The sequence below is a fragment of the Pezoporus occidentalis genome, unplaced genomic scaffold (genome assembly GCF_034315485.1).
Source record: "Pezoporus occidentalis ecotype Australia unplaced genomic scaffold, CSIRO_AGI_Poc_V1 ctg20, whole genome shotgun sequence".
Lineage (NCBI taxonomy): Eukaryota > Metazoa > Chordata > Aves > Psittaciformes > Psittacidae > Pezoporus > Pezoporus occidentalis.
This window is the reverse complement of record NW_026913856.1, coordinates 20945-33157: the sequence shown is the minus strand read 5'-3', so window position 1 is coordinate 33157 and position 12213 is coordinate 20945. Positions and strand designations below refer to the sequence as shown.

The following is a 12213-nucleotide window of genomic DNA, read 5'->3' as shown; positions in this document are numbered from 1 at the left end:
TGCTATATATTTGTTGTCTTCTGTGGAGTGGTATTTTTGAAGGCAATCTAATATCACTATTTTTAGCTGTAGTATCTGTATACTGCTTTTATAACCGAGTCAAGCAATTCTAGGTACTAATTCAGACCCTGCCCCACATGCTGCATGGAGAGTGCTTCTTCAGCAGGGAGTTCACCAGCAAAGCAAACCATTGTTTGCTTAAGTTGGCTGTGTGTCCTACCAGCTTAAAGCAAAGGTAGAGAAACTTGCTTTAGTCCCTGCTTTACCTAACCCATATTCCTGAGCAACATGTGCACCTGCCATGCTCTTCTCAACAGGCAGCTCTGTGGTAGGAACAAACATAAAGAGAATGCAGGCAAAGCCAGCTGGATTGCTTGGTTCTGGTTTTGGGCATGTCTTGTAGAAATTGATCGTTTGTCATTGTACTTTTACCATAGAATCCCAGACTGGTTTGTATTGGAAGGGCCCTTAAAGCTCATCTGGTTCCAACCCCCTGTCACGGGAAGGTACACCTTCCACTAGAGCAGGTTGCTCCAAGGCCCTTGCAACCTGGCCTTGACCACTGCCAGGGATGGGACAACCACAGCTTCTCTGAGTAACCTGTGCCAGCGCCTCAGCACCCTCACAGGGAAGAACTTCTGCCTAATGTCTAATCTAAATCACCCCTCATCAGCTTAAAGCCGTTCCCTCTTGTCCTGTCACTACAGTTCCTTGTAACAAGTCCCACTCCAGCGTTCTTGTAAGCCCCTTTTAGCTATTGGAAGGCTCTGCATCTTGCATACAGCTTTAAAAAAAAAAAAAAAAACCTAAAGATTCACAGGAATTTTTGAGTAGTGAGGCAAGTATTACGTTCTTGTTTTGCTTTAGAACCAGCAAAATTTAAGGTTTTGACACTGACTCAAATGGTGGTTTTATAAATCAGCCAGGGAGAGTGGTTTAGATGACTTAGGTATATGGGCAAGCTATTTGGGTGATTGTTCCCAGGAAGCAGTTACCGGTGCTCACTGTCAAAATGGACCTTGGCAGGTCAGTATAGAGACTATATTTAAGTTTGTAGATGACTTGGAAAGCATATGGTACAAGTATGCTGGAAGACCTGCTGAATTAAAAATAATCTTGAATTGAACAAACGAGTTTTCAGTTTGGGTTAGAAAGACATTTTCAGCCTCAGAAGTGAAGCCCCCTGAGAAGCCATTCTGAAGAACTGTTCTATGGCTTATGGTAGTCATATGTTGAGTAGGAGTCAGTATTGTGTGGTTGCAAATAATAAATCAGTGTTGCTGATATTGTGCAAAGAGGCAGTTGTCATGCATTTAACATGACTGTAACCTGCAAGAACCATGAAAGAAGCATTCAACTCTCTTCACTGGTTATTATGGCCTTAAACACAGCAGTGCCCCCATGTACCACTGTTGTGGTAGGTAGAGAAATAGCAACTGGAGAGGCACCAGAGAATAACAAGAGCAGTCAGACATCCAGGAAATAGGACTTCAGAGGACAAATTGAAAGGACTGACCCTACAGAAAAGAAGACATAACAAGGAAAATCAGAATTGTTCAGGTATGTAAGAAGCTGCAAGAAGACGTGGTATTGTTTTGTTGTTCATGTCCACTTAAGGTGGAGCAAGAAGTAATGAATTTAAATTTCTGAAGGCAAGATTCATATTAGATTCTGTGGAAACACTTTGTAGTGTTAGTGAAGCATTGATGTGGATTGGTACAAAGGGTAAGGAGCCTGCATCATGCATAATTTACAGAACAGGTTAAACCTGCATCTAGCAAAACTAACCCAGGTGAAATTGCTCCTTGCTTGGGACAGTAGGGTGACCTTTGAGAGCCTCTCCTACTCTGTGTTTCTGTGATTTGAAGACTGAGCTATTTATGCTGAAATTTTAATTTAAGAAAGTGTGGCTTAGGATTTTTTCCCCGTATCTGTGGGAACTTCAACATTTTTTGAAACTACCACCAGGATTAAAAAGTTCACAATGGAAACAGGAAAACATGAAGGGCTGATTTCATCAGAGTTCACTGACGAGGGAAACTGAGGGCAAAAGGGTGTGACAGCTGGTGTAATTGTTTCCTTAGGAAATACAAGGGGGAAATAAAGTAGTATCTGAAGTTGCCTTTGTAGCTTCTGTAGTGAAAGAACTTACAGCACTGAGAGAGAGTTGAGTGATGGTTGAATGTCTGAATGGCAGCTCAGTGATATCCTGTGAAGAGGTACTCCAGACCCTCTTATTTGAGGGATTGAGTCTGGTATTACAGAAACAGTGGGAGGTGAGTTGTACTTCCTGGTAGGGTGAGAGGACAGAACCGCAAATTCCTGAGGAGGACATGAGAACAAAGCTTTTTCTATGAGTGAGCCCAGCTAAGGGAGACACACTTTTCCTAAGCCTGCCTCATCAGTGCCAGTATGTCTTGGGGAAGAATGAGAAAAAATAAGCAGAGCAGGTGTGTCTTTAGAAATTTAGCAGAGACCTATAGCTTTCTTGTAGTGCCACATATTTTTATCTAGTGTGGTGGGCTTTGGCCTGCAGGACAGGCAGTATCAAGAAGACTTCAGGTTTTGATGAACACACTTGGATTTGGACTACAAAAAAAGGTGGTGCAGCCTGGACTGTAGTAGCAGTGGATGAGGGTTTTAATTCATTTACTGTTTTTTAGCGGAACAAAGCTTGTTAGTTCAGAGCTGTCTGCCAGGATGTGCAAGAAGATGACTTCTCTTGATCAAAGTATTGGTAACAGATGGAGTTTTCCAAGGTTTCTTAATTTCAGAATTGCAAATGCTGAGTTTTGTTTTCTGCCTTTCATTTCGTCTTTCAAAAAAACTTCAAATTCTCAGGTGTTTTGTGTTTATGTGGGTGAGAAACAGTTTGGAAATCAAGGGGAAAAAGAGTGCATTTTGTGTTAAGTTTTCCAGCTCTGTTGTAAGCTGTAAGACTGCAGTAAAACTGCACTCCTGTTAATAAAAGTGCTAAAGGAAATCCAGGGGGGGAGGGGGGAAATTAAAACTGGAAAAAAGTTTGTGTATTTCCTCATCTTCTGTGAAGTTTTACAGCAGCCGCAGTACTGCAAAATGTGAAAAATGAATCTTGGTTTAGCTACATGGAGTTTGTGTGTTGTCTTAGAAGTGGTAGTAATGACAGAGATGTACATGCTGCCTTCCCAAACAAAAGGGAAGCATGAATGGGGACAGGATGTTTACTTGGATACTGGTCTTTGTACTAAACAGAGTTATATTTTTTTGGCTTTTATCTGTATAGTAAATGAAGATTTTTGATCAAGAAGCTTGTTGGACAAAAATGTCTAAGTAAATACAAAACGTAGGCTGTCCTTAGTAAACATTGTAGAGCACAATTTTAAATACATTTTTAAAAATTATTATTATCTTTGCTGTTATTTGCAGGGATTGGCTTCAGACTTCCCCAGGTTGAGAAACTGTCAGTAGAAAAAAGCTGCTTCAAATCAGTAGAAAATGCTATGACTTGCTGCAGTGCTGTTGTCCCCTTGTCTTGCTCTGCAGTCTCATGGTCTGCTCTCAGATTTGTTATCATTGTCTTTAGAAATGCTTTGTATTACATTTTAATGGCTTTTTATTTTCAAAATGCTTAACAGTGAAATGCTGTTTTGCTAAATCATAGTTACCATTTTAGTAGCTGTCAATATCAGATTATCACTGCTGGTTGACTGTTAGCAGAAATGAGTCTGTTGGGTTGCCCATGTGTGCTAATACCATAGCTGTAATTCTGCTGGAATCTAGTTTGTCTTGTAGGTACCACTTCTTTAATGAGCAGGACTGTGTCTTCCCTTGGAGGTGTTTTGGTCATGAGATCGCTCTTGCAAACTGCAGGGCACTGCTGCATAGTAAAAATGAATAGTATTCTGCCCACTTTCAGTAGTATGTGGGAAAGGGTGCAATTTCATCATCTGGTACACCAGTTTGAGTCATACCTCCTTGTTAGCTTCATTATGTTGCTATTTTAAGCTGACTCTTCAGTGGGTAGATGGGTTGCGCACAGGCTTATCATTACCCAAGCCGTTAAGAACTCTGTTAAAGGAAAAGGAGGTAGTAGGAAACCACTGAAAAGTGTGTTGTGGTGTTTTGTTTTTTTGAGTGTTTTGTTTGTTTAGGGAAATAGCCCCCCCAAATAAAAAATTCTGCTATGTAAGATGGTACTTGGAACTGCAGGTCAGCATTTGTATAAGTAAGGAGGGCTGACACTGATTGTTTGTTAACTTTATTAGTGGCAGAGTTCTTTTTTTAAAGAACCTGTTGTGTAAGATTTGTTTGCCAGGGAATTTGCATAACATCACTGTTTAGAAATGAATTCTGGCAATTTTATGTGTGCACTTTGTCCAGCAAAATACCTCAAAGTTGATTGTGTGCCCCCATTATGAGAATGGTATAGGACAGATTAATGTAACACTGCGTCTCTACCTGATGCTCCGGTTTGTACGTAACCAGTTTGATTAAACTCATCACCTGTTTCAGAGACAAGGAATTCTGAAGTGAGACCTCCCCAAAAAGTCCCATTGCTTCCAACTGCCTGAACAGTAAGACAGATTTCCTTTAGGTAAGGCTATTTCCTACTGAGATAGATAGCTGTCCTACCTGGTAACGTTAAGGAAGTCAAGATGCTAGAGCTGTATTTCTTGGCACAAAAAGCTTGCAAGCTGAAGACCTCACTGTATATGCAATATAAATTATTCTAAGAAATGGCTTAAGAAAACACATCACTACCAAGATGTTATTAGTTGACACCTGTGATGATTTCACTTTGTCTTTGATTACTGTGTAGTCTCTTAGTCTCTAGGTTTTTAGTTTGTTCTTACTGTGGTCTAAAGTAGGAGAGTTAAACAGTTCTGCATGGGAAAGTAGGAAAAAATAACCTTGCAAAAAGAGATGGCGGTGTCTCCATCTGTGGAAAAGACACATCCATATGCTAATACTGTTCTGCCGGCTTTGCAACAGAGATTTAGTATATTGCTTTGCACACTTTGGTAACTGCTGGCCGACACTGGCTGTATTTGTTAAACTCTGGTGGTCGTACTTCTTTCTCCAGTTAAGACAGTTTCAGCTCTTCAGAAGAAAACCCTCAAGAAGTGCACTTTAAAGCTGAGTGAATTTGGCATCTGCACTGAGCATTTAATAGTGCAAAAATCCTCTGCCACTTAGACTTTATTTAAGGAGTTAAAACCATCCTTTCCCATTTCTGAGGAAGACTGAAACAGATTATTTTTTTAACAAAATAGGAGTTCAGTTAAGCAGATGTTACTATTTATCTTTACTGTTTAACATTGTAAATTATACCAGGAATGTTGTGTGCTACCACTTAAAAAAACTAAATAATTTGTTTATTTTGAGCATTATTCCCAGGCAGGGGAAACTTTAACCTCTGTACCTTAAATATTCTTTGAAACGTAATCGGCTTGAAATTCGTAATGAGTCCCAGTTTCTTCTTCCCCTGAGAGCTGCATTCTTCGTACACAGAAATATTCAGATCACTAGTTTTCTCGTAAATATTTCTAACCTTGTAGCCAGGAAAGTTGGAGGGTTTTTTTCATTTTATCATTTTTTTGACTGCTTTTTTAATAAGGCAAACTCCTTTCAAAGGTCAGTCAAAATACTAAAAATGTTTAATTTCATGCCTTGTACAAAGAAGGGAAGTGATTGAACCAGAATGGAATGTCAAAAGGAGTCCGGATGCAATGGAAAATAGCATTGCCACCACTGGTTCTTCTGAAGTAGATAGTTAATGCATATAACTGTTCATGTGACTACAGAGTCTTGCCAGAAAGATCATTGTGTCGGAATATTTTTATTCCAGAAGAATGTAGCTGAAAATAAGCCTGATGATTTATTTGCTCCAAGGCATAATGGCTTTGTACATTATCTATGTATTTTCTGATTTATTCCTAAAATGGAATTCGAGTCTTCTTTTAATCAGTCAAAGTCAAATATACATTTTAAACCACTGTGTGTGACAAACTAAAAAAAAGAAAAAAACCACTCTGAATAGCTTTTAAATACTTTCTGCCATAATTCGGAAAATACTTGCTTCTTTGCTGCATTGTAGCTGTGTTTTGTGGTAAGCTTTGGTTTGCTTAGAAGAGCGTGACCCTGAAGGTAGATGAAGCGCTCCTGTTGGTGCTGCTTTGCTTTCCAGGTTGTCTTGCTGGATGGCTGCACTCTTGTCTGGTCTTCCATGTGTTGTGGCTGTTCCTAAATACTCAAGTTGTGTGATCTGATTTGTTTGTAGTAACTGAGGCATATGTTTGTCTTTGGTCATAATTCTGATTAGCACTGGTATGACGGGGATAAAGGGGGATGGAAACGTGCAGGGGACAGCGGTCTGGGATGCAGAGGTTGGACCCTGTTCCCCAGCACAATGCTGGTGCTGCCCTTAGGCCAGTGAGTATGGGGAGGCATCAGCAGCCCTTTGCTTCACTACTTTTCCTTGGGCTTTCCAAGTGAGTACTCCATGACCCATTTCAGTGAAGTATTCTGAAGAGATGATTTGTTCCAGCGTTAGCAGTTCCTGTCAGACGATGCGAGCGACAGGGCTGCAACTTTGTGCATTCTGCAGTCACCGTTACGTTCTAAAAATGGCACTGTGTTGTCACTGCATTATGTGGCAAAATGTTTTCATGCTAATTGCTGGTTATTGCTCGGCTTGGAAGATAAACTCCTGGATTAAACCTCTCTGATTTTAATGATACTGGTTTAAAATTATTCAGGCTTTTGTTTTTCTTTGGGTTTTTTAGCATAAATTCAGTCAGGTCTATGTGCAAGTGGGTTTTGCTGTTGACTTTGCCCTTGCGATAATGTGCTACTCCCCTTATTGTTTCATGTGCTCGGTATTGCTAAGTAACTGAACAAGTTTTTCATTCTTCAAATAACTGTAACTTGAGTGCAGAAAAATTACATGGGATCAGTGTGATCACCCTTTAATTCATAGAAACCAGTGTTTGCTTGCTGAATACCTTATTCTAAATAAATGGTTAAATATCAAGTATTACTTCTGACCTGAAGTGTTACTTTAACACAAGAAAAAAAGATCTGAGTACCCCAGACACCAAGCAAAAGAATAAGAGAAACTTCCGTGAAATCCTCTGCTTTCTTGAAAAGGGTTTGTTTCTTCTCCCACAGGTACTTGGGCGATGTTTCTTGACGGTGATGCAGGTCCACTTTCAGTTCCTGTCACAAGCTTTGCAGAAGATCCAGCCAGTGGCACACTCTTGCTTTGCTGAAGCTGTAGCCCAGGAAAGAAGGAATGTTAGTGGGGCTGGAACCTCAAATATAAGCCCCACAAATGAGCTAGAAGATGCAATAAGATCATGGAGAGGAGCAGCAGAGGTATGGAGGTCTTGCTGTAGTTACATTATATTTAGTAAAATGGCAGTTACATTTAGTGAAACCTAAATTTAGGCTGGATGCCCTAATAAAGGAAGGAAGTCTCTGATTTGTAAGACATCCTACATTTGAAGTGGGGAGCATGGTGCAGTTAGTTTTACCTATATGCTGATTATATCCATATGCTATTTTACCTACATGCTGATACATTCTGCCCTGTATAAAGTTTTCTTTGTGATACATAGGGAGTATATAAGGAGTGCACAGTGGAAGCAGCTTTTTGTTAGTAATGAATTCACAGCTTTCAAGTGTGGTTTGGCAGAAGTGGTAAAATGTTTGAAAAAACAGCAGAAAACCTAATGAAAAATAATTTATGTCTAAAGCTTTTCTGCTTTCCGTCGCACTGTTGAAGTCCACAGACTGATAGATCAGAATGGCTTCAGACACTGTGTGCACATTTTCCTTAAATTCAGGTAACTTGGAGCATGTGCTTTCTAAGCCCAATTTGGCAGCACATGCAGGCTTTTTATAGTCATCTTGACTGGAAATCTTGTCAAGGTTTCCATTTATCAACCTGGAATGTGCAAGGTATATGAAAGCAAACAAGTTTCTTTTAGAACTATAAATGCAGAGGAATTGTTTGTAATTTTTACTGCAGCATAAATTTATTTCATTGGATAAAATAAGGATTTGGGGGTGCTTTAGGTGTAATACAGATAATTGTAACAGGTCTAATCCTGGTATAGCTGTACTCCTTTTGCATTAAAAATAGTTATTTTTATGTTTAATATATTTAGTTCCTTAAAACTCTTACACCTTAACTTTCCCTTGTACCTCCTTGACAGCCCTCTTCAGCTATTTCTGTTAATAAAACCTGTATTTCGAAATGGAGTTTAATGCAAGCATTACGCTAATCAAATCCTTCGTTAAACATGAATGGAGAGGAGAAGAGAAAAATACAGATTCCTCCTAGTTCCTAGAATAAAAATAGAAGAAACTTCTCAGTTTTTTATGAGAATTTTTATGCCTAAAATAACTACTCTGAAGTATTTGTGGGGGGTTTAGGATAGCATAAGAAAAATCTGCACTCTCTCATAATTTAGACAGGCTAATATACAAGTCATTTTGATAGAAGGGAGATTTGAAATACTGAAATCTTTCCAAATTTTAACTTTGTGGAGGAAGGCAATCCATTATTTCCATATAAAACCAGCTTCCTTGACAGGGAATACACTGTTATTTCAGAATAAAGTTTAAGACAAAAAGTTTTGTCAGTAGCTTGAAACTGTTTTCCCTTTTTAAGATTTTTGACTTGGAAAACACTGTAATTCTGTATGTGTCAATGAGGTGAGCAATGACCATTGGCTGTAGCACCAAAAATCTCCAATTTCAACATCCTGCTTTAGAGCAAGACTCCTTCGTAGTCTGAAAAATAAGCTTTTTCCAAGGCCTTAAATGCAGTTGTGAGCAGGGTATTTTTTGTTTTACCCTGCTTAGTCATATATTATTTTACAGTTAAAACTAGATATGTGGCTTTTCATATTTTTTATTTTTAAAAGTCATACTACATAAAACTGTTCTCCTCCTGTGCTCAGTTGGTCTTACTCTTGTGTGGCTCTTCTCAAATCACACCACAGTAATCAACCTCAATTTTATAAAATATATCCTGTGTACACAGGAATATTTGTCCTCATGGTTAAATGTATTTTCTGTGGCAAGTAATACCCTTTATGTTGAAGTTGTAAGTCTCTCCTCTGGTAATGACAGTCATCATATGGCCTGTGTAACAGGATCCTTAGTCCTGACAGGGAGCTGAAATAGTAACAGCAAACAATGAATTAAGTTGCTAGCCAGCACCTATATGCCATACAAATTATGTGAGATCTGTGCTTTCAAAGTAGCAGTAGAGATTTAATTGTAATAAATAATCTCCTCTGGATCCTTCCCACCAGGTGCTGCTTCGCAACTCCTTTATAAAGTTTTAAACTCTGGGGGGTTTTGTTTGTTTGCTTTTTTTTTTTTTTTCCCTCTTCTTTAAAATTTAATTAGGCGTGACCTGGTTTAATGTTGAACCTCTTTACCCTGGATTTTTATTTTGCATGACAGGCCACATCTCGACTCCGAGAAAGAGGCTGTGATGGATGTTTGGCAGGAATTGAAGTTCAGCAACTTTTCTGCTCACAGACTGTGGCAATCCCTGAACATCAGCTCAAAGAGCTAAACATGAAAATTGACAGTGCTTTGCAGGTAGTTTTTAAAGACTGCTGCTTTCATGTGCATGTAGTACAGTCTGTGGGCCAAGGAATGAAATAGGGAATGACTCTCTTACTGCAGAAATATGTACCAGAGGCAGCCATGAGGTATTTGAGAATTAGTTTTGGAATCTTACATGGTAAATGTGTGTATGCTGTAGAACTGAGTAGGGTAGCTCCATGTAACAATTCTTATATATGTATCCAGATGTGATGACTGCTTGCTTACTTGCTGTTATGCCTGTGCTATCTCAACTTTTTGTTTAATGCCAGGCTTACAAAGTGGCTTTGGAGAGCTTAGGCCATTGTGAATATGCAATGAAGGCTGGCTTTCACTTGAACCCAAAAGCTATTGAAGCAAGTCTTCAGGTAAGATCTGCTAAACCTGGTCTTTCGTTCATCCCTCCTCACCTTGAAAACAACTATTTCAAACAAATAAATTGGACTCATGTTAAGATTTTTCTAACGTCTTAATTTCTTCTAATGGATCTGTTTTGTACTCCAGGGCTGTTGCAGTGAAGCTGAAGCCCAGCAAACAGGAAGGAGACAGACTCCACCTCAGCCCATTCAGTGTGAGCTGCCCACTGTACCTGTTCAGATAGGATCACATTTTCTGAAAGGAATATCCTTTAATGAGTCTGCAGCAGAAAACCTGAAGCTGAAAACGGTAATAATGGAATAAATGGTATAAAAAAAAGTGAATTCCTTAATCTTCAGAGAGCAACTGCAGTAGAAGTTCAGTGCCAAACTTGTATTTAAAAGTGCATATTTTTAGCCTGACTTCCTGTAGAAACAAGATCTTGATAACACTGTAGGTCCATGCCTGCTTCTGATGACATTAATCACCTGGAAAAATTCAGTTCTATCTGAGAGCAGCAGAGAAGTCTAGGAGACACTGAAGCCTTGGGAAATTAGATGGGTTAGGCATCAAGAAGTGGAGGGGAACGTGAGCCCTTGCAGGTGGCTCAACCAGGTGGTGCACTTGACAGCACTTACCTTCTCAGGTGCCAAAATAAGTCTGGCCCAGCATAGTGCTAAGAGAGATACTTGAAGCATTTGTACAAAGCTCCTCTTAATGTCTTCTCACAAACTTTAACCAATTGCTAAAAATAATTGAAAATTGTGGAGAAGTTAACTGTATTTTCAGTGTGAAGGAATGGAAAAGATATCCATTCAGGAGTAATTTGGGCAATTTGAATCAGCATTTTCACTTTTTTTTTTTTAGGATAAGCCCAGTTCCTAGTTCCTGAAAGAGTTCATGCTTAAAATGCAGCTTTTCTGTTGTCTTTGCAGTGCTTTTTAATTAAACTGTTCTGCAAGTTAAGCAAAAAAACCTGTTCTATTATTTTGGAGGAGTGTGGTGTTCCCAGTAGCAGAGATGATCTTGTATATTTCTGTTCTGCAGTTGAGCTTTTCTAGTTGTACAAGACTGCTCAGAGGTAGCAGATGTTACAGTTGTCTGAAAAGCATGTATAATAATGCTAAATATGTGTGGAAGCATTGATGTTAACATTTCTGAATTGTGTATTTAATATGACAAAATGTTTATTTTTTCAGCACACAATGCTGCAGTTGATTAAGGAAGCTGGATGCCATAATGGACTTACACCACGGGATGACTCTCCTGTTACTGAAGTACTAAATCAGGTTTGCCCTTCCACTTGGCGAGGAGCCTGCAAAACTGCTGTACAATTGTTGTTTGGCCAAGCTGGACTGGTAAGTGACTATGAATAGGCTTAGCAAAAAAAAGGCTACATCCTGAAGAGAAACTGGGTATTTTAAAGCATTTGGAAATTAATTTCCAGGGTCTTAGTTTGTGTTTCCCCATTTTTAACGCTGCAGCTAACTTGATTTATGAGCAAAGTGTATCCTTGTAGAATGCAAGTTCATCTGTAGCTGATAGGAACAGGAGAATGTACTGTGTACTTTGTACTCTCTGTTGCTAGATAGAACACAAAATGAAACTTCTGATTCATAGTGAAATAGAAAGATTTTTCAAATCTATGGATGACCATGTTAAAAAAACCACCCTTCCTCCCCCTTTCCTTCCCCACTTTTCTCAGGTTTAAAAACTGGGGGTTTTTTTCATTTCCTCTCTGCTTTGAATGGAAGCTGGGTTTCCTGCCTGGCATAAACCAGGAAGTCCTCTGCCCCGCGTAATGCTACCTCACATATCCAAAAGAGCCCAGAGCAATTAAACACCTTGGTGATGACATGTGTTTAGAAACAAAACCCTTGGATTTCAGAGTGTTTAAACAGTTGCTCAAGATAGGTGCTTGGAACATACTCTGTAAGAAAATGCGTTTGTGCTCCCCTAACTAATTACTGCAATCTCTGCATTTAATAAGGTGTCATTCATGACACAGATTTTTTTTGACTAATGTGAGTTTTCATTTGAGTGGACAAAATGGGGGCATGAATGCAATCTGATAGGAAGAAAATGCAAGGTACACCATAGCCTATGACAGTTTCTGTCAAGTATTCTTTGAACCGTCTTTAACTTACAATAACCTAAATACTTCTTGTTGATTCATATATGAATTATTTGTTAAGGTGATGGCAAGCCGTCAGGACTTTGTAATTAATTGCAATTTCTGATGAAAGGATC

At 39.1% G+C, this 12213-nt stretch overlaps 1 protein-coding gene across 5 annotated transcripts in view; it reads left to right on the top strand.

Moving 5' to 3' along the window:
• Positions 1-12213, top strand: part of GARRE1 (granule associated Rac and RHOG effector 1) — a 64985-nt gene that overhangs the window by 33969 nt on the left and 18803 nt on the right. For all 5 annotated transcript variants that reach the window (XM_062618224.1, XM_062618226.1, XM_062618221.1 and 2 more), the window contains exons 3-7: positions 7150-7356; positions 9460-9600; positions 9879-9974; positions 10111-10272; positions 11163-11321. In XM_062618224.1, the coding sequence (XP_062474208.1) occupies positions 7150-7356; positions 9460-9600; positions 9879-9974; positions 10111-10272; positions 11163-11321 (765 nt within the window). The remainder of the gene's footprint in view (positions 1-7149; positions 7357-9459; positions 9601-9878; positions 9975-10110; positions 10273-11162; positions 11322-12213) is intronic.